This window comes from Acomys minous (genome assembly GCF_964271855.1).
Source record: "Acomys minous genome assembly, chromosome: 16".
NCBI classification, from domain to species: domain Eukaryota; kingdom Metazoa; phylum Chordata; class Mammalia; order Rodentia; family Muridae; genus Acomys; species Acomys minous.
In genome coordinates this window covers 2659059-2677601 of record NC_140498.1, presented here as the reverse complement: position 1 = coordinate 2677601, position 18543 = coordinate 2659059, and the positions used below count along the sequence as shown (strand labels likewise).

Here is an 18543-nt window from a genome sequence, read left to right as displayed (position 1 = left end):
GGTTGCGGGCACACTTAGTTCTCCATGCCCAGGTGCTCCTCTGGTCCAGAGGACTGCTGCAGGCCTTGCGCTGTCTTCCCTCCCCTTGGTTGCTTGGTAGTTGGGCCACTCCTAAGCCCTGAGTCACAGGAGGCTAGGTCAGACCGCTTGAAGCTCTTCCTGCCAAGGAGCTGAAGAGTCTGAGCAGGCTGTTTAATCGGATTATCTGGGGCCTGGGGCACAGGCTGGGCCTTCCTTCAGCAGAGGGGAAAACAGGGCTGCTTCACCATGGCCTATAGAACCCAGGAGGGTCAGCTTGTATCTGTGACCTGGTGTCGCTCTGGCTCCAGAACCCACATCACTGACGTCAGGGTTCAGGGTAAAGAGGTGACCAGCAGACAGGAAGCTCCAGACTTGGGTTGGACAGGACTGCACACTGAGGGTTGCAGGTGATCCTTCTTAAGAGGGTAACCAGAATGCCTTCTCTAAGCCGTGACCTTAAAATGGTATCAGCTGGGCAGTGGTGGTGCACGCCTTTAATCTCAAGCATTTGGGAGACAGAGGCAGGCAGATCTCTTTGAGTTCCAGGCCGGACTGGTCTACAAAAACCCTGTGTCAGAAAAATAAGTAGAAGTAAAATAATGCCTCCCAAGTGCTGGGATTAAAGGTGTGTGCCCCACTGCCCGGGCTGGTTTGATTTTTTTGAGACAGGGTTTTTCTGTGTAGCCTTGGCTGTCCTGGACTCGCTCTGTAGACCAGGCTGGCCTTGAACTCACAGCGATCTGCCTGCTTTTGCCTCCAGAGTGCTGGGATTAAAGGCGTGCGCCACCGCCGCCTGGCTAAGGTTTCTTTTCTTTCTTTCTTTTTTTTTTTTTTAAGCATGTATCTCCAGGTTCAGAGTCCTTTGGCTCCCTCCTGGTTTAGGTGTAGAGATGAAACCTGCCATAACCGTGGCAGCGGGGAAATCTCAGAGCTGGAATTGCCTCGAGTGTTCTCATTTGCGCAGGCACCTGCTGCAATGACTCAGAAAACAGAAATGACCGACCTTTGGGGTTTTCTAGCCCTGGGGCAGGTCAGGGGTTTGAGGAGCAACCGGAAATGGGACTAAGTAGATCTTCCTAAATCTTCCCAGTTTTGGTGATCCTGAGGGCATTGAATGCCTAAGCTTGATCCTGTGGTTGTGGGAAGGGTTTTGCTTTAAATTACTGGTACTTGAGAATTGAGACATTTGTAGCCACTGGGGCCATTGGGTGGAGAGGGGGCGTGGTGCCCCAGGGGCGGTGTCTGGGCCGGGAAGAACAGGACACCTGGGAGTGGGGGGAGGAGCCAGGCAGGAAAAGCTTTTTGGCGGCTGAGCACAGGTGAGGAAGGTTTGGAGCACCTGGGCGCGCTCATGGTCGCTGTGGGAACTTGGGAGACCAGGAAGCCACACAGAGCCCACGTTCTAGCCTCCAGGACCACCCTGTCCTGCTGAGGGACTGGCAGTCGGTAGACTTGAGAGAACACTACCTCTCCAGGATTGGGGTGCCAGACGAGGATTCTGCATTCAGCCTTCGAGAGGTGAACCGATCCCTGGGAGCAAAGGTTGATTTCAAAGACTCGGAAGGTACTTAAGTACCCAAATATTCAGAGTCTAGTCTTCACCCTGAGAGGAGGGCATTCAAGACGCCCTCTCAGAGGTTTTACTCCCGACCATGGCGCTGCCCGGCTCCTCACAAGCCGAGACTTGGAGCCTGGAGCCTCCGGTTCCCACAGCCTCTTTGCCCTTGGGACCTCAGGAGCAGGGGGTGGCCGGGGGCCCTGGATCATCTTCTGGGGGGCTTCCCCTAGAGAAGGTGAAGAGGCCTATGAACGCCTTCATGGTGTGGAGTTCTGTTCAGCGCCGCCAGATGGCGCAGCAGAACCCCAAGATGCACAACTCCGAGATCTCGAAGCGCCTGGGCGCGCAGTGGAAGCAGCTCAGCGATGAAGAAAAGCGACCCTTCGTGGAGGAGGCCAAGCGCCTGAGGGCTCGCCACCTGCGCGACCACCCCGACTACAAGTACCGGCCCCGGCGCAAGAGCAAGAACTCGGGCCCCGGGTCTGTCCACTTCAGCCAGAGACGAGGTGGCGCGGCCTGTGGTGGCCCCCATTGGGGGTACACAGCCACCCAAGGGAGCAGAGGCTTTGGATACCAGCCCCCCAACTATTCGACAGTCTACCTGCCTGGAAGTTATGCGTGAGTACCTAAATTATGTCCTGTGTGGTGTGTCTCCCTGCCTCCCCCCTCCTGAAGGCTGGGTGGGAGTGGAGGCCAGCCTAATGTGCTCTACCTTTTGCTTTCCCCCTCGCAGCTGGCCCTTGTGTGACCCAGCTTCCTCTCCCAGCCCCCGGGGCAAGGAGAGGCCGAGCCCATCCTGTTGCTCCTTCCTGGCCTGCTGCCCCAAAAGGCAAACAGCCGTTCAGCAGCACGCAAACGGGCTCCTGAGCGTGTCCCAACAGAACTATTTGCTCTTTAAGCCATCCTAGGGTCTTGTTCCGTGCCTGTTGTACCCAGCATGGTTAGCTGGCTGAGCAGCAAGCTCTAACCCTGTCTGCTGCAAACTGGTCAGACCAGTCCCCCATTGGGAACTGGGGACACTGCTCAATCCCTCCAACCCAGAAGAGTAACCTCCAAACTCCATGTTTCTCTTTACAGCTCCTCCCATTGTCGCCCGGAACCCCCCTCACCGTGCACCCTCCCTCAGAGTGACCCCAGGCTCCAGCGGGAGCTGATGCCCTCTTTGCCGCCCTACTTACCCCCTGGCACTCGCACCCCATACAGTGCTCCCCTGGCTGGTGCCCCCATGCCTGTAACCCACCTTTAACTGGCAAGGACACCCAGGCCCACTCCACAGACCCAGCCCTTTTCAGTTCAGGGGCCTACAAGGAACCAGAGTGCATAAAACCATACTAAACATAATTTTGTACATTAAAGCCCGCCTCTGAGTCTTTATTGTCCCATCCGTACTCTCTCACTACAGCACAACCAGAACCTTCTCCACACCCTTCCGCAGGGACCTGCCACAGCAGGAACCTCCCCACCTGCCCCAGGCTCTGATCTGAGTCACTCCCCCCCCCCCCTCCAGAACTGGGGTCCAATAGACCTTCCCACCCAGCCAGGACTCCCCAGCACAGCTGTCCAGGCTCTGTCCTTGGTCCAGAAGGTGAGTGCACACAGTGAGGCATCTGCTCCAACGAGCAAGGGGCTGCTTAGAAAGGAGGGGCGGCCAGCGGCGAAGTGAGTGGACACAGGACTTGGAGCTTTACTGTGTCCCCAAGCCTGGCTCAGGAGGCTGCAGGTACAGGGGAATGCAGATTAAGTTGCACCAGGAGATGGGGTCAGCGGGAGGACCCTGAGGTGGAGGGGATGGTGGGCATGGTCCCAGCTGCTGGCTCAGCTCTGCTACTGCCTTTTCTGTTTGTGGGGAGGCTGTGCATTCCAGTAGAAGACGACCTGGGCCGCAATGAGCCCATTGCAGAGAGAAGACACCACAAAGACCCCAGCCATGAGGGGGTCTCCAGTTTCCTGTTAGGAGAGAGCACAGTAGCTAGATGGAGCAGCTGAGAATGAGGATTTGGTGCCCCCTAGAGGGCAGAGGGCGCACCTACCTGAACAGACGTGAAGATTCGGGCCAAGGAGCCCCCAAACAGCATAAACACTGTGATGGCTGAAAGCTGGCCCGTGTGCCCATTGTGGTAGTTGGTGGCTGCCTGGAGCAACTAGAGGAGAAAGCCATGCTTTTGGTTCTGTCATCGGAACCTTCCCCGTGTTCCCATCACTGACTGCCTCATTCCGTGTTGGAGGTTCACCCCGTCTCTGCACTGCCACACATCTTCCGCTTCCGAGTACCCACCTTCCCCACCACCACGGCAGGCACGTTGGAGGCCTGGAGCAGGGTGACCACAGCCAGAGGAGTGAGTGGGGAAAGCAGCGCCAGCAGGACCATCGCATAGCAGGCCAGGAAAGCAACGCCTGCAGGTCAGGGAGACAAGGAGCCCTCTTGAGTGCCCTGAGTCCCCAACAAGGTCCCCAGGATCCAAAGCCTGCTCTCCGGCAAGCCCCCAGCACCTTTCACGGTCTCGCCTCTGTAGTGCATCACCAGGAAGCAGATGGTAATTGTCTGGAGTGTCAGGAACAGAGCTTCGCCCCAAGAGCTGCAGGGTCAAGAGTTGGGAGGAAGAAAGGCGGGCCTGGAAAGAGGCAAGGAAAGCCTCCGTGGCCCATCCACCAGGGTTAGCGCTCTGACCAGCCCCCACCTGCCTGGCTCACTTCACCCCCACTTCCACCAGTGACTAAACTTCTAGAAAGGCTGAAGCATTCGTAACCTTTAGAGTTGTGGGCCCTGGGGCTGGTGAAGTAGCTCAGCAGGCAAAGGTGCTTGCCTCTAGGCCTGGCCACCTGAGCTCAGCCCCGGGACCCACACATCGGAAAGAACCAAGGCCTACAAGTTGCTCTCTGACACTGCCCCCTCCCCCAAATAAATAAATAATAATAATAATAATAAAAAGAATTGTGGGCATTTGGCCCTGGGGGTGAAGAGCGGCCCCTCACCTGAAGGGGAAGCTGTTGGTGATGCTGTAGACCACAGTTCCGGTCAGCGCCACCAGCTCCAGCAGGACTGACTGGAGACTCAGGCCTTCTGCACTCTTGGCTCCCAAGATTTTAAATATCTGGGGCAGCTTCACTGTGGGAAGAACGACATGGCTGAGGGAGATGCACGCCTCCCACAGCCCTTGGCATGAGCCTCTCACACCCACACCTTTACTCTGACAGAAAGGAGGAGGAGCTGTACATACCCAGAAGCGACCCAGCCACGATGCCCAGCCCAAGGCCTTTGCTGAGGAGAATCTTGAGGCAGGGAACTGAGAAGAGAGAGAAGAGTAAGTAAAGAGGCCTCTGGAAGCCAGGTGAGCGTTTGAAGTGCTCTTAGGAGCTACTCCCTCTCCCCTCACCCTGAACATGAGCACCACACCAGAAAGTGTCTGTTTTGGGGGACAGTGGGGATGATGGGAAAGACATCCTTCCTGCTACATCTTACATTCAGACTAGGTGTGATGCCAAAACAGCTTCTCCATGACTGCCTCCCTCCTACCCAGCCTCCCCCTCCGAGAGGCACACATCTAAATAGTGTAGGTGGGCCCTGCATAAGAGTCAGGAACACCCAGGTGGTCCGGGATGGAGTGTGGGTTTGTCTTTGGAAGGAGACAATTTGAAATAGGCCCTCCAGTACTGAGAAGAGGGTCAGGGAACACTGGAGCAATGCCTGAGTACCCAAAGAGCTAACTTTTATCCCTGTTTAACCCAGGCCCCATACACATTTGGGGGTGTGTGTTCTAAGACAGGTTTTCTCTGTGTACCTTTGGCTGTCCTTGAACTCACAAGAGATCTGCCTGCCTCTGCCTCCAGAGTGCTGGAATTAAAGCTGTGCGCTACCATGTCCCCCGCAGAAAATGTCTTAGAAAAGTCATTAAGGGGGGCTGGAGAGATGGCTCAGAGGTTAAGAGCACTGACTGCCCTTCCGAAGGTCCTGAGTTCAATTCCCAGTAACCACATGGTGGCTCATATAATGTGATCCGATGCCCTCTTCTGGCCTGCAGGTGTACATGCAGGCAGAGCACTGTATACATAATAATAAATACATCTTTAAAAAAAAAAAAAAAGAAGCCATTAGGGCTCTGTGCTGTGGTACATGCCTTTAAATCTCATTTAATCTCTGTGTTCAAGGTCAGCTAGGATTGCTTACTTAGTGAAACCTTGTCTCAAATATTTAAAAACCATTGCCAAGCCAGGCGTGGTGACAGTGGTGGCGCACGCCTTTAATCCCAGCACTTGGGAGGCGGAGGCAGGTGGATCTCTGTGAGTTTAAGGCCACTCTGGTTTACAGAGTAAGTCTTAAGACAGCCAAGGCTCAGCAGTTAAGAGCACTGACTGCTCTTCCAGGACCTGGGTTCAACTTCCAGCACCCACAGAGTTCACAACTACCCCAGAGCTCCAGCTCTAAGAGGCCCCACCCTCTCACACATACAACAGGCAGAATACTAATGCACATAAAACAAAAATAAAATCTTGCTGGGCGTGGTGGCGCACACCTTTTATCCCAGCACATAGGGAGGCAGAGGCAGGTGGATCTTTGTGAGTTCGAGGCCAGCCTGGTCTACAAAGAGAGTTCCAGGACAGCCAAGGCTACACAGAGAAACCCTGTCTCAAAAAAATTATTGGGCCAGCAAGATGTCTCTGCTGCCAAGTCTGATGACCTGAGCATACATAAGGAGATACACACAACAAAAAAATTTAAGACATGGCTTAGTGGTTAAGAGCACCTACTGCTCTTACAAAGGATCTGAGTTCAATACCATACATTCTTTTTTTTTTTTTTAAGATTTATTTATTGTATATGAGTGCTTTATCTGCAGAAGAGGGCATCAGATCACATTATGGATGGGTTTTTGAGCCACCATGTGGTTGCTGGGAATTGAACTGAGGACCTCTGGAAGAGCAGGCGGCCTCTTAACCACTGAGCCATCTCTCCAGCCCCAATACCATACATTCTTGAACCATGTGGCTGTTCCTGGCCCATACGCAGGGGCAAACCCTACTCTTCCAAGGCCTTTATCCCTGTTTATCTAGTATCTCTATGATTTATCTTACTTATTTATTATTTTGGGTTTTCTCTATGTAGTCCTGACTGTCTTAGATTCACCCTGTAGACCAGGCTGTCCTTGGATTCAGAGACCCTCCCGCCTCTGCCTCCCAAGCGCTAGGATTTAGGATTAAAGGCGAGCGGCACACTGTTTAGGAGATTGCTCAATCACTGAATCTTTGACCTGGACGGAATTTGGCCCAGCAAGGAGCCTGACTATTACAAGCCAAAATTCACTAGAACAGAGTTCTCTGGGGTGCACCTGAGTAGAGGTAGAAAGCTTAGCAAAGGCTCGGGTATCTGATGTAACTCTTGGCCATGACGCTGCCTTGTAAAGAAAGACAGGAAGGCAGTGGGGTGAGACAGTTCCTCCCTGGACTCTCAGCACTCTGCTGGCTGGGGCAGGAGGACTGCCAGTTTAAGGGCAGCCTGTGCTACGGGCGATGGAAGTGCCGGGTATGGGGGTGCACACCTTTAATCCCACCATTCCACGGAGGCAGAGGCAGGTGGGATCTCTGAGTTCAAGGCCAGCCTGGTCTACAACTCGAGGCCAGGGCTGTTACACAGAGAAACCCTGTCTCAAAATGCAAACAAACAAAACAGGATCAGTCCGCCTCTGTACCTGGGGTGAAAGGCCCCAAGCCAGGTCTCCTCGCCTGGCTGGGTTTTTAGTTTTATTTTATAAAATGAGTTTTCCAGGAGCTTGGTTGGCAGGATGGTTGGCTCGCACGCCTGAGGTCCCCAGCCTAGAAAGGGATGGGGTTGGAGTACGGACATCCCGTACTGTAAAACACAGATTTAGCTATCTTTTCGGGCTACTCCCCTTCGTACCCAAATATGGCACCTTCCCTATGCAGGGCCTAAAACACTTCCGCCCTGTTCAGAAGCGCCTTCCGCCTTCGCGTGACACTGGGCACCTGCTCGAACTAGGCCTTGAAGGATGAATAAAACTCACCATGGAGCAAGTCCCACCGGATGAAAAGCTGATCGTAGCATTGCTCAGGTAAAAGAAGCGGCACCAGCAGCCCTTTAAGCGGTCCGTCTACCTCACCGGCCATGTTGGAAAAGCAGCTTCCGCCAGGCTGGGTAGGCCGGCCATTGACCCGCGCCGCGCGTGCGCGGTCTGCACACTCCGCCTCGGTCGCCCTCGGGGCCCGGCTGCACCGCCCTTTCTTACGCCACCCTCGCCGGCTTCAGTGACCTCAGGCAGGCGCTCCCTCCTTCGCGGACCTGGGTTGCGTACGCGCCTTGGCGTTCTAAGTTTCCGGCGCGTCAGGGCTCTGCGCCTGCGCAGTTAGGGCCTCCGCGCTTTTGTTCGCGCTATCAGCCCTGACGGCACGGCCCGCCCCTCCCCCCCTTCCTCTGTCCCTCCTGCGTCTGCGCCATCTTGTCTTCTCTCGGCCTACTTTTATATTGTTTGAAGTTGTAAAGGAGAAGAGTATGGAGTTAGTCTTCAAAATGGCGCTAGTGAGGGCGCTACGGCTCTCTTTCTCTTTCTTTTCTTTTTTTTTTTTTTTTTGCCCCCCGCCCTTGATTTCTCCAGAGGGAATGGCGCCGGGAAAAGAGGCCGTTCTGGGCATCCCTGCTAGTTCCCTGCTTCTTCCTCCTCAGTTTGTCCAGGTGTTAGAAGATGACAGTGAGGTGGAAAGGAGGGAGCTCAGCTTCAGGAGAACAGACCCTGAGTCAGCACGGGGTACGCAGAGATCGCAGCCTCTGCTGTGTCTAGGCGGGACCCCCAAAGGGCGGTGGCAAAAGTCCCCACTATCTGTCTGGGAAAGGGCCCTGAGGGTCAGGCGAAGAGAGGCCACGCTGCATCCCTCCGCTCGGTGAAGCGCTGGTAGATGTGCGCCGGAGTTGTATCCCCGCCCCAACCTCGTTCCTGAGGACAGGTGCTGGGCAGGGGTGCTGCCTCATGTGCCTTGATTTCTGTAACTTTAGGGGCTCTTACAACTAGAAGGGCACCCATCCTTGGCTCCCACCCGTTGCACCATGCCCCAAGTATAAACAGATTTTATTTATTTATTTTTTTTTAGGTTTTTCGAGACAGGGTTTCTCTGTGTAGCCTTGGCTGTCCTAGACTCACTTTGTAGACCAGGCTGGCCTCGAACTCACAGCGATCCGCCTGCCTCTGCCTCCCGAGCGCTGGGATTAAAGGTGTGCGCACCATGCCCGGCTGAAATCCCTTTTTATTATCTGGACCTGGGCTGCCTTGCAGGAGGCACCACTCCCCCTCCTGGGAACACCAGGTTTCAAGGGTATGTTTGGAGCCGGTTCCAGGACAGCCAGGGCTAAAACAGAAACCCATGTCTCGAAAAACCAAAAAAGAAAAAAGGGTGGGGCTGAAGCTGTTCCTGGGAGCACAACCTTCAGAGAGGTCAGAGCACACCTGGCCACGTGGAGGAAGAGTCTCACACACAGCTGCCAGAATTTGTGTGTTGTACCTCTAGCTGTACACAGGGGTCAGGGGAGACTGGGCCCTTATGTTAAGGGAATAGGCAGCCATTGGGCCCAGAAGGGAGGAGGGAGTTCACCAGCAGTTGTGCTGGCCATGGAGGGATGTACCCATGAGGGCATTTGGTCACTCTGGTATTTTCATCCCTTTTTGCCAGCTGTCTCTTGGTGACTCAACCATAGGAAAGCACATGACAAAAAAACCCGTGGCTTTTAATCCTGGCAGGACAAGGGAAGCCAAGGACTATGTCTTAAGTTTCAGTCCTCTTCCTGAGCAAGGGAGTGGGGCCCATTCATGGTTATTAACTACGCCCCGTGCGCCGCCGCCCCCCCCCCCCCAGTTATAAAATCTCCAACTTTGTTCTTAAAGACAGGGAAGGAAGACAACTTTGTTGAGTCAGTTGCATGTTGAAGTGAAGACGCTTCTTGGTGACCCACAGAGTGGGCGAGAGCGCATGCTCAAAGGGGCTGGTAGGCCGGTTGTCGTCTCCTGGAAATGCAGAAGGCGAGGAGCACCAAGGTGAGGAGACCGAGGAGGACCAGGCCAATGATGAGAGGCAGCAAGAGGGACTGGTCACCAGGGCAAGAGAAACCTGGGGGGACAACGGGCCATTAGGAGCTGCTGCAGAGGTGGATGGGATGGAGGGGGGGATGGAAGGAAAAAGGGGTGATGGAAGGTGGGAGACTTCAACCCCATAGTTTAGAGCCGTGAGTAAAGGGGAAGTAGGCATTTTGGTAGAGGAGGCTGAAGTTTAGAAAGAGCTGTGGGAGCCGGGCGTGGTGGTGCACGCCTTTAAGCCCAGCACTCAGGAGGCAGAGGCAGGCGGATCGCTGTGAGTTCGAGGCCAGCCTGGCCTACAAAGTGAGTCCAGGACACACTTTGGCTATACAGAGAAACCCTGGTTTGGGGGGGGGGTGGCAAGGAAAGAAAGCGGGCAGGAGGGCAGGAGGGGAGAGGTTCCAATGTAGTTGTGGCAGGAGACTTCCAGGAAGAGAGAGGTTGGGTGGGGCTTACATGGCCCGAAGCGCCCTGTGTCAGGCAGCTGAGCAGCCTGCAGCCGCAGGGAGAGCATGTCGACGCGGACAGCTGGGGAAAGAGCTATGCTTGAGTTCCTGCAGCAGAAGCTCCGGCCCAGGGGCGCGTGGAGCAACCGAAGAGATGGGTTCTGAGCCGAGAAGGTCCACTCTGGAGAAGTTAGGAATGAAGGGTCAATCCAGGAGGACGCCTACGCCACCCCTCCCCCACACTGCAACCTAGACACCAGGTGGGGTGATGTCAAGAGAAGGTTACTCACGCGCTGCCTGCGGGAAGGACACATTGTATTCCACTGCCATGTAGTTGAGGTAGACTACACCTGGGCTCTGCTGCAGGTCCTTGAGATGAACAGAAAGGCTCAGGACTGTGGTGGTGGCATCCATGTCCACAGAGCAAGGAGGGAGGCTCAAGGAGTGTAGGTATGCAGTACAGGAAAGCAAGGAGAAAGACAAATCAAGCGTGTACCTGCTTGAATCCAAAGGTGAGCTGTCCGTAAGGAAATGAGAGAGGCAAGTGGGGATTGGCCTTGTCGCAGCCCCCCTGGACCTTGGTTTTGTTGGGATTCAATACAGAGATGCCCCAGGTCTGCGGAAGTGAAAAGCATCGTGGGTCTGAGATGGACGGATCAACCATCCAGTGGTTTTTACACTCTTCTGTCCCTCCTCTTCCTGAGCCACCCGACTTGCCTCTTGTGCCCTTCAAGCCCCGTGCTTTACCTTTCCTCCACCCTGGGTTGGGTACAGGATTCGAATCTGAATTTGGGCTTGGAGCTGAACACATGGCTGGGAATCATTAGCCCATGTGTAGTTTCCAAGAGCCCCCTTGGAGCCAGGACTAGGACTTGGAGAGGGTGGAGGTGGTCCAGGATGAGGGCCGCTGGTGGAGAACCTTGGACTGGTAGCAGTGCCGTTCTCGGTGGGATAAACTGTGGCGTTCCCATGGCTGCTGGTGGTGGCAGGGTTGTGCGTGGGGGTAGTTGTGTGTCCAGAGCTGGTAGCAGTACTATTACTTGTGGGATGAACTGTGCCGTTGGCGGGACTGGTGGTGAGCCTGTGGCTGGTCGTAGGGCTTGCTGTTGCTGTAGGTGTCACCGTGAAGGATGGCAGCAGAGTAGCGGCTTTTTTTTTAGGGCAGTCTTTCGCTGTTCCTTGGGCTTCCAGCAAGAGATTGGTTGGCAACCCAGGTGCAAGTTCCTGCCCAGGAGCTCCCTCTGCCCCATCTCCCAGATCTCCTTACCTCCGAGCAGCCCCAGCAAGATCAGACACCACACAGGGAGCCTCATGGCAGAGCTGCGCACAGTCCAGCTGGGCAGCAACAGCTCCTTCCGCAACCCAGTCCCCTCTGCATTCAGTTGGAAGAGGAAATGAAAGTCTAACTTCCTTAAGACAATCCCTCCCCAAAGCTGACTCAAGGTTAGGGTTAGGGGACGACTCAGCTCTAGCCTTTAGTCATTGGTTTTCACGATGACGCTGATTGGCAGTGGCCTTTTGAGTGGGAGGTAACAAAGCCCTAGTTAGCAGGTGAGGATGAGGCCGTTGACTTGCCTAACTTGCTCTACTTGGGAGTTTACAGGAAAAGCAAAGAAATGGGAAGCCCTTCTCATTGGCCAAAAATCACACGTGCCCACCACCAAATTCCAGCCCATCTGGGTAAGCTGGTGCGTGCCAGGTTTCACTTGCTCCCTGCCCCATGACTCTCCCATCACTTCCTCAAAGCTGGAAACCTGTGACTGCCTGTGACCCTTCACATTACACTGTCAGTACCAAATTAGACTGGCATTTCTCAGCAGGAGGCACCACAGCGACCTCAGCTAGTCAGGGGCAGCTGACCTACACGCAGCAGGTGGAGGGGAAGAAACACGAAGCCCAAACAGGCAGTTTCCAAGTCATTTTATTCAGAATTTTGTGTTTGTTTCCTGAATCAATAAATACTATACAAAACAATGTAAAAATGGCCACCATTTTCTTTCCCCTGTTCCCCTCACCTGGGGGCAACTCCCTGGACCACCTCGCTCAAGGGTTCTCCCTGTAGATTTGGTCCAGCAAAGGAGGCCAGACATTTAGCCCCTAGACTCACTATTGGAGACTTGGCTGGGGTAGGAAAGCCTTCAGAATCAGGTGACTAGGTTAGGGAAATGGATTAGTGTTTTGGGGGGAAGGAGACGGCGCCTGGGGCAGAGCCTACCCCAAAGAAAAGGGTGTCTAAAATGTTCACGGTTCCTTCTTTTTGCCTCAAAAAGTGACATTTATTCAAAGAGAGAGGAAAAAAAAACAAAAAACAAACAAAAAAAAACCAAGATGTCCATCCCTTGGCTCCCGTCCCTCCCCCCTCAAGCTGTTCCTCAGCCCCCAAGGACTGAACTCTGGCTCGGGCCAGGTAGCAGAACAGCCCCTCAAATGAGGTCAGCAACATTGAGGGGCATCTCTTCAATGGAGGTGTTGTAGAAAGTCTCAATGTCTCGAAGAGTCCTCTTGTCTTCTTCTGTCACCATGTTAATAGCCACACCCTTACGGCCAAACCGACCACCTCGGCCAATTCTGAAGAAGAAAGAGGAATGTATTATTAGAAAGGGGTGAGGGCAGGGTCTCGGCACAGGGAACGTGAGGAGGCAGCGCAGACCTTTGTTTACCTGTGGATGTAGTTTTCCCTGTTGGTGGGAAGGTCGTAATTGATGACTAGGGAGACCTGCTGCACATCAATGCCTCTGGCCTGGGTCAAGAGAGGTAGCCATTAGAGGGTACTCTACCCTGGCTGGCTAGGCTCGTGTAGGCAGCCAAAGGCAGGCCAAGGAAACAAGTATCCTTGTTCAGCAGAGACTTGGGCATGCCCAGTTTTCTTCCAAGCTGCTACGTTCCTGGAAAGGGCACAGCCAGCCCCTTGGAGAGGGAATCACCTTGGACTCGCTCTTCTCCCTGAACAGCGTCTACTCACCAACAGGTCAGTGGTAATCAATACTCTGCTGGAACCAGACCGGAACTCCCTCATGATCACATCTCGTTCCTTTTGGTCCATATCTCCATGCTAGAGAACAAGGATGTAAGCAAGGCTGCTGGTGACCCAAGTGCGAGCGTGCGCACGCACACAGACCTACTAACAAGACTGCAAAGGCTCACCATGGCCGAAACAGTGAAATCCCGGGCGTGCATCTTCTCCGTCAGCCAGTCCACCTTCCTTCTGGTATTGATGAAGATCACCGCCTGGGTGATAGTCAGGGTCTCATACAAGTCACACAGCGTATCGAGCTTCCACTCCTGGAGATCCGGAAACAGCAGTCAGGGGCTACCCGGCACTCACTGCCAGGCCCGCCGCCTGCACTGCGCCCCACCTCTCGCTCCACATTGATGTAGAACTGCCGGATACCCTCCAGGGTCAACTCTTCCTTCTTGACGAGAATCCGAATGGGGTCTCTCATGAACTTCTTGGTCACCTCAAGGACGTCAGAAGGCATTGTAGCAGACAACAAAACTACCTAGTGGGGAAAGTGCATCAGCGTGAGTGGTGTGCACTCCCCACACCACAACCCATGCCAGGTTCCTATCAACACTACTTACCTGTGTGTTACTGTTAAGCTTCTGAAATATATCATAGATCTGGTCCTTGAACCCACGGCTTAACATTTCATCGGCTTCATCCAGCACAAACATCTTGATGTATTTAGGGGCTAGAAGGCAGAAAAAAAATGCCGCCACACAATCAGGGAAATGTGAAACATTTAAATCTGAGTAAGAGAGGGCAGGCTTGAGGCAGACAGTCTGCTCTCAGAATACATGGACTGATCCTTTGCCCAAAGCCTCCCTGCCAGGCCAGACAACAGCCCTGGTAAGTAGAACACTCCCTGGGGTTAAGGCAGCAGGGGAGCTGGGCTCAGATGACACGCATGGGGTTCATCACAGAGCAACTCAATTCCAAGCAAGGGAAAAATCAACATCCCAAGGAAAGACAGCTTGGCAAAGTAAGCAGCAAGTGGAGAAGCAGTGCTTACACAAGTATCTCCGGTTAAGCATATCAAACACCCGGCCGGGGGTGCCCACGATGATATGAGGAGCTTCCATCTGCAGCTTCTGCACCTCAGCACGCACATTGGTTCCCCCAATGCAGGCATGACAGGAGGCACCCATGTAGTCTCCTAACGCCATCACGACCTTTTGTATCTGAAAATAGACATCTACATCAGCTTGGGCTGTGCCAGGCAGCTCTTGTCCCCATAGCACAAACTAAAAGTATTCTACCCTTTACCAGGCACCAGAGGTCTACTTAATCATTTCTTTTTTGGGGTCTTGGGTTTTTTGAGACAAGGCTTCTTTGTGTAGCCTTGGCTCTCCTGGACTCACTTTGTAGACCAGGCTGGCCTCAAACTCACAGCAATCCATCCACCTGCCTCTGAGTGCTGGGATTAAAGGCGTGTGCCACCACACCCGGCTACTTAATCCTTTCAAAACACACACACACACACACACACACACACACACACACACACACACACACGGCAGTGTTGGGTCTATCCTGCCTCCTGGACCCATGGGTTCACAGTACAGGAGCATAGTAATATGCCCACAATGTAGGTTTACTTATTACATCTCTGCCACAGTACCAAGACTTCATGCATGCTAGCTAAGTGTTCCACTGAACTATGCCCCCAGGCCATAGGCAAACAAAACCCAAAATTGATGACACAGCTATACAGGACTCTTGAACCTGTGAATTTTCTAATTTATCACTTACATTGTCCCACACCAGCACTTGCTTCACAACAATCACTAGTTAGGATGTTAACTAGCATTGAGATCTTATGTGCCCTAGGCATGAAACAGCTTTGGCCACCAAGGCAGGCATCAAGCTAGGATGAACAAAGGACTGCCGTCTGCTCTGCCCCTGGCTGATATAAGAACAACACCACCACCAAGGTGTCTCTTTGCCCATTGCCAGGGGTTTCTTCATGAGACAGCCAGCCCTGCTCAACTGGAATCCAGCAACAGACTTCCCTTCCCATTTGGTTCAGCAACAGATAAAGGAAGTGGTTTTGCTGGTAGAAAAGTTGCTGATAATCAGGCCAATAAATCCCAACAGTTCTAAAAGCCATGACAAGACTCAATGGCATCTGAGAATGGGCACCTGACCTAACAATTGTCCTTTTTCAGGACAGGGTCTCGTCTCTGTGCAGTCCTGGCCTCACTCTGTAGACCAGGCTGGCCTCGAGGATGATCACAGCAATCTGCCTGCCAGAGTGCAAGGACTACAGGTATACGCCACAACACCAGCACGCTCTGTAATTCTTACACCAGTGATTTAGAAAGTGGGGTGGAAAGCACTCTTACCTGCTGTGCCAATTCACGAGTGGGTGCCAGAACCAGAGCCTGAGTAGCCTTCAGATCTAACTCGATCTGCTGCAGGATTGATATGGCAAACGTAGCCGTCTTCCCAGTGCCAGACTGGGCCTGAGCAATCACATCATAACCTACAACCAGACCAAGAGTCAGACGGGGCAATGGCGAACCCCATCGGCTCACACAGCATTTGGACCTTACTTCATGGTATTAGTAAAGAAACTAGATTGAATTGACTTCTTTTGTGACAGGATTTCTGTGTAGCCCTGGCTGTCCTGGATTCTGTAGACTTGAACTTACAAGAACCACCCACCTCTGAATTCCAAGTGTTGGGATTAAAGGAGCAGGCTGCAGTCACCATAAGGCCAACAAACAAGGTTGTAAACAAAGTGTTAGGGGCCTCACAAACCATAATATTGTGACAAAGTCCAGGGTACCAGAACATTATGAACTCACACTAATTAGGCTAGACCCAAAGCAGTACAAAGAAAACCTGTGAACTGGAGACACCAACCCCTGCGTCCAAGGTAGCAGCAGCAGAAACTAAAGGCCAAGATAAATAGTTTCCTTCTGGCTGCAAGGCCCACCACTCCACCCCAGGGCAGTCCCAAAATTTCTCCTGAGAGCAGTCTTACCCTTGATACAAGGAAGAATAGCTCGCTGCTGGATGGCAGAGGGCTTCTCAAAACCATAGGCATAGATACCACGGAGGAGGGATTCGGAGAGATTCATGTCATCGAAGCTGTCCACAATCTCATTCCAGTTACTCTGTAGGATGCAAACAAGTTAGCCAGGGAGGTAGTAACATTAGTAAGGTGTTTACACTAAAGCTTCCCAACCACTCCACCCTCCAGGTCAGCCACAATCTGGATGTCTGAGGTCACTGTCACTCTAAGGAGGTGCCTGTTCAACCCAAACACAACAGACAGGGTAGCGACGGTCTCACCTCGATGACTCCTTCAGGCTCCATCCCATCGGGGCCATTGTCTCTGGATCTGTTGGTTCAAAACATTAGATTGGCTTCCTGCCTTGACAAGAGCAAAGAAGCAACCAGCCCATTCCCGATCAGATTCCCATTTGTTCCCAAAGTACAATCAAGAGGCACTTTAGAGCGGATCTTCCTTTAAGATCAGGGGTGGTAAAAGGGCAGGGGCGCCCCCCCCCACACACACACGACGCCGAGACGTGGCCTTCGCTGCCAGGTCCACATGTTCTGGGTCTGGAGGATCAAAGCGTGTGCACCTCCCTCCGGCGCACCAAGGCCACCGGAAGTCCCGCCCTCCATCTCCAAGTTCCGAGGGTGGGCCCGTCCCCTTCCCCCCACGTCATGCCGCCCGCGCCCTCCCCCACTCCCTCCGGCCGCCCCCCCTCCCGTTCCCAGTACCCGGATGTGGGAGGCCGCGGGCGGTGGCGGCCTCGCGCACAATGAGCCCCAGCCGCGCTAGCAAAAGGGGGAGATTGCACAACACAGACAAGCGAGGCAGGCTGGGGGAGGGGAGCCTCTCAAGCGGCCATGTGCTCATTCGCTCCGCCGCTCGGCGGCGTCTCCCCCGCCAGAACAATCCACAACCCGCCCGCCCCCGTCGAGAAATGGCGTCGCCCTCCCATACCTCAGGCCGCTCACCCCCGAAGCCAAGTGGACCTGCCCATCCGCAGTTTGCCAATTGCCCGGCTTGTGCGGCAAAATGGACCCGCCCGCCCGGCGCCGGGTGGGCTCCCGGTGCCTCACGCGGCCGCTCCTCCGGCTTAGGCTCAGTCCTGGCCGTCAAGAAAACCAGCACCCTGAACGGCCGGCTTCTCTCTCCCCGACCCACACTCCGGGCGCGGCGCGGGGCCCGTCGGGAGACCCCGGCACCCCTGCCTGCCGCGGGTGGTAGCGCCGGAATGCTCCGGAACCCTCGCGCGCCCTGCCCGACGCGGGGAGGCGGCCAGACCCGCCGGCCCCGGGCCGCGCAGCCGCCGCTCCTGCTTCCCACGCTAGGTCGCGCCCTCGCCCCGCCGCCCAGTGCCCGAGCCGAGGCCTCGCGGAGCCTCGCGCCCTCGCCAGGCTGCCCGTCCCCGTCTCCGCGCCGGTGGCAGCGTCGGCCGTGGGAGCCTCCCCGTCCCCCCGCGAGCGGCTCCTCCTCCCGGTTCGGTTCCCCCGCAACCTGGGAGGTTCGGGGCGACGGGGCCTCTCAACTCCCCCCCGGCGGGGCCCTCGGAAGGGAGCGGAGGGGTAAGTAGCCACAGTCTGCTGCAAATGCCTTTCTTACCGAGAATCCTGACTCGCAGACATGATCCTTAGAATCTAGGGCGGAGTGCCCGCCTATCGACGACTTATAGAGCGCCCGACCCCGCCCCAGCCATCGCATTGGCTTGGCTGCCTCTGCCCCGCCTGCCGGCGCGCTGCAACCCGACGTGACGTTACTTTGTAGGCGCTTCAGCTCGCACGCCCTATTGGGTAGCGTGAGTGCCTATCAAAGTCGGCGCCCGCCCCGCAGCCTCATTGGGTGAAGCGCCCGCCCTTCTCGCCCGCACGGAAGTGACGTGAAGACGTCGGGCCTCGCGGCCGGGCAGCCATTTTGGAGCCCAGCACCTTTACACGTGCGGAGGCGATCGAGCCTCAGTCATGTGGTTCAGCGCGTCCTATCAAGCGACGGGGGTGAGGCCGCGGCCTCAGGGGACTTCCGGGCACTCGGGACTACCACTTCCCTTTACTTCTGTCCTACTGGTTTCTACAGTCCACGCGTTTATTAATTCTTCCGTTCAGAAAAGATTGGTGTGTTCACAGTGTAGCAGGAATGACCAAACCGCAGAGCTATCTCAGAGGACAGGAAGTTTCCTCGACTGGAGGAAACTAAGGGATGGAACCCATTTCTGGGCTACAGGGAGCCCTAGGGAGGTAAGCTGCCAGGGTCTGGTCCCACTCCATCACTGGTTCCTTTTATGTCTGTCCCCAGCTTCTCTCAGGCTTGCTTATTTTGAGGCTTCATTCCCGCCTCCGCTCCCCTGTCGTGTACGGTTTGATTGTAGGAGGAAGCGTTGGCGTAGATAGAAAGCTGATTTCTAAGATCTCAAGACCTGAAAGGGGCAGCTAACAGCACCAGCTGCT

The 18543-nt window shown here is 54.7% G+C and overlaps 4 protein-coding genes across 5 annotated transcripts; 1 reads left to right on the top strand and 3 right to left on the bottom strand.

Annotated features, from left to right (window-relative positions):
- Positions 1 to 68: 68 nt before the first annotated feature.
- On the top strand, positions 69 to 2934 carry SOX15 (SRY-box transcription factor 15). The gene is made up of 2 exons (XM_084762356.1): positions 69 to 2197; positions 2657 to 2934. Exons 1-2 carry the CDS (start codon positions 1674 to 1676, stop codon positions 2823 to 2825), a joined length of 693 nt encoding a protein of 230 aa, XP_084618482.1. The 5' UTR covers positions 69 to 1673; the 3' UTR covers positions 2826 to 2934.
- Positions 2921 to 7868, bottom strand: MPDU1 (mannose-P-dolichol utilization defect 1). Of its 2 annotated transcripts, XM_084762352.1 has the most exons (7): positions 7597 to 7868; positions 4798 to 4863; positions 4553 to 4685; positions 4070 to 4155; positions 3855 to 3973; positions 3610 to 3720; positions 2921 to 3526 (listed from the first exon to the last, which is right to left on the bottom strand). In XM_084762352.1, the coding sequence occupies exons 1-7, from the start codon at positions 7697 to 7699 to the stop codon at positions 3404 to 3406; spliced, it is 741 nt and encodes a 246-aa protein (XP_084618478.1). In that variant the 5' UTR covers positions 7700 to 7868; the 3' UTR covers positions 2921 to 3403. The 2 variants fall into 2 exon arrangements, with proteins under 2 accessions (XP_084618478.1, XP_084618479.1); XM_084762353.1 differs by lacking the exons at positions 4798 to 4863; positions 7597 to 7868 and having other exon boundaries at positions 4070 to 4191.
- A 1416-nt stretch (positions 7869 to 9284) lies between these two features.
- Positions 9285 to 11867, bottom strand: CD68 (CD68 molecule). Its single transcript, XM_084762348.1, has 6 exons — positions 11365 to 11867; positions 10845 to 11281; positions 10594 to 10713; positions 10388 to 10466; positions 10108 to 10278; positions 9285 to 9685 (listed from the first exon to the last, which is right to left on the bottom strand). Exons 1-6 carry the CDS (start codon positions 11408 to 11410, stop codon positions 9552 to 9554), a joined length of 987 nt encoding a protein of 328 aa, XP_084618474.1. The 5' UTR covers positions 11411 to 11867; the 3' UTR covers positions 9285 to 9551.
- A 133-nt stretch (positions 11868 to 12000) lies between these two features.
- On the bottom strand, positions 12001 to 17836 carry EIF4A1 (eukaryotic translation initiation factor 4A1). Its single transcript, XM_084762347.1, has 11 exons — positions 17705 to 17836; positions 16399 to 16447; positions 16088 to 16220; positions 15444 to 15583; positions 14111 to 14279; positions 13680 to 13789; positions 13454 to 13597; positions 13242 to 13379; positions 13060 to 13149; positions 12758 to 12837; positions 12001 to 12665 (listed from the first exon to the last, which is right to left on the bottom strand). The coding sequence occupies exons 1-11, from the start codon at positions 17725 to 17727 to the stop codon at positions 12521 to 12523; spliced, it is 1221 nt and encodes a 406-aa protein (XP_084618473.1). The 5' UTR covers positions 17728 to 17836; the 3' UTR covers positions 12001 to 12520.
- Between the last annotated feature and the right edge of the window lie 707 nt (positions 17837 to 18543).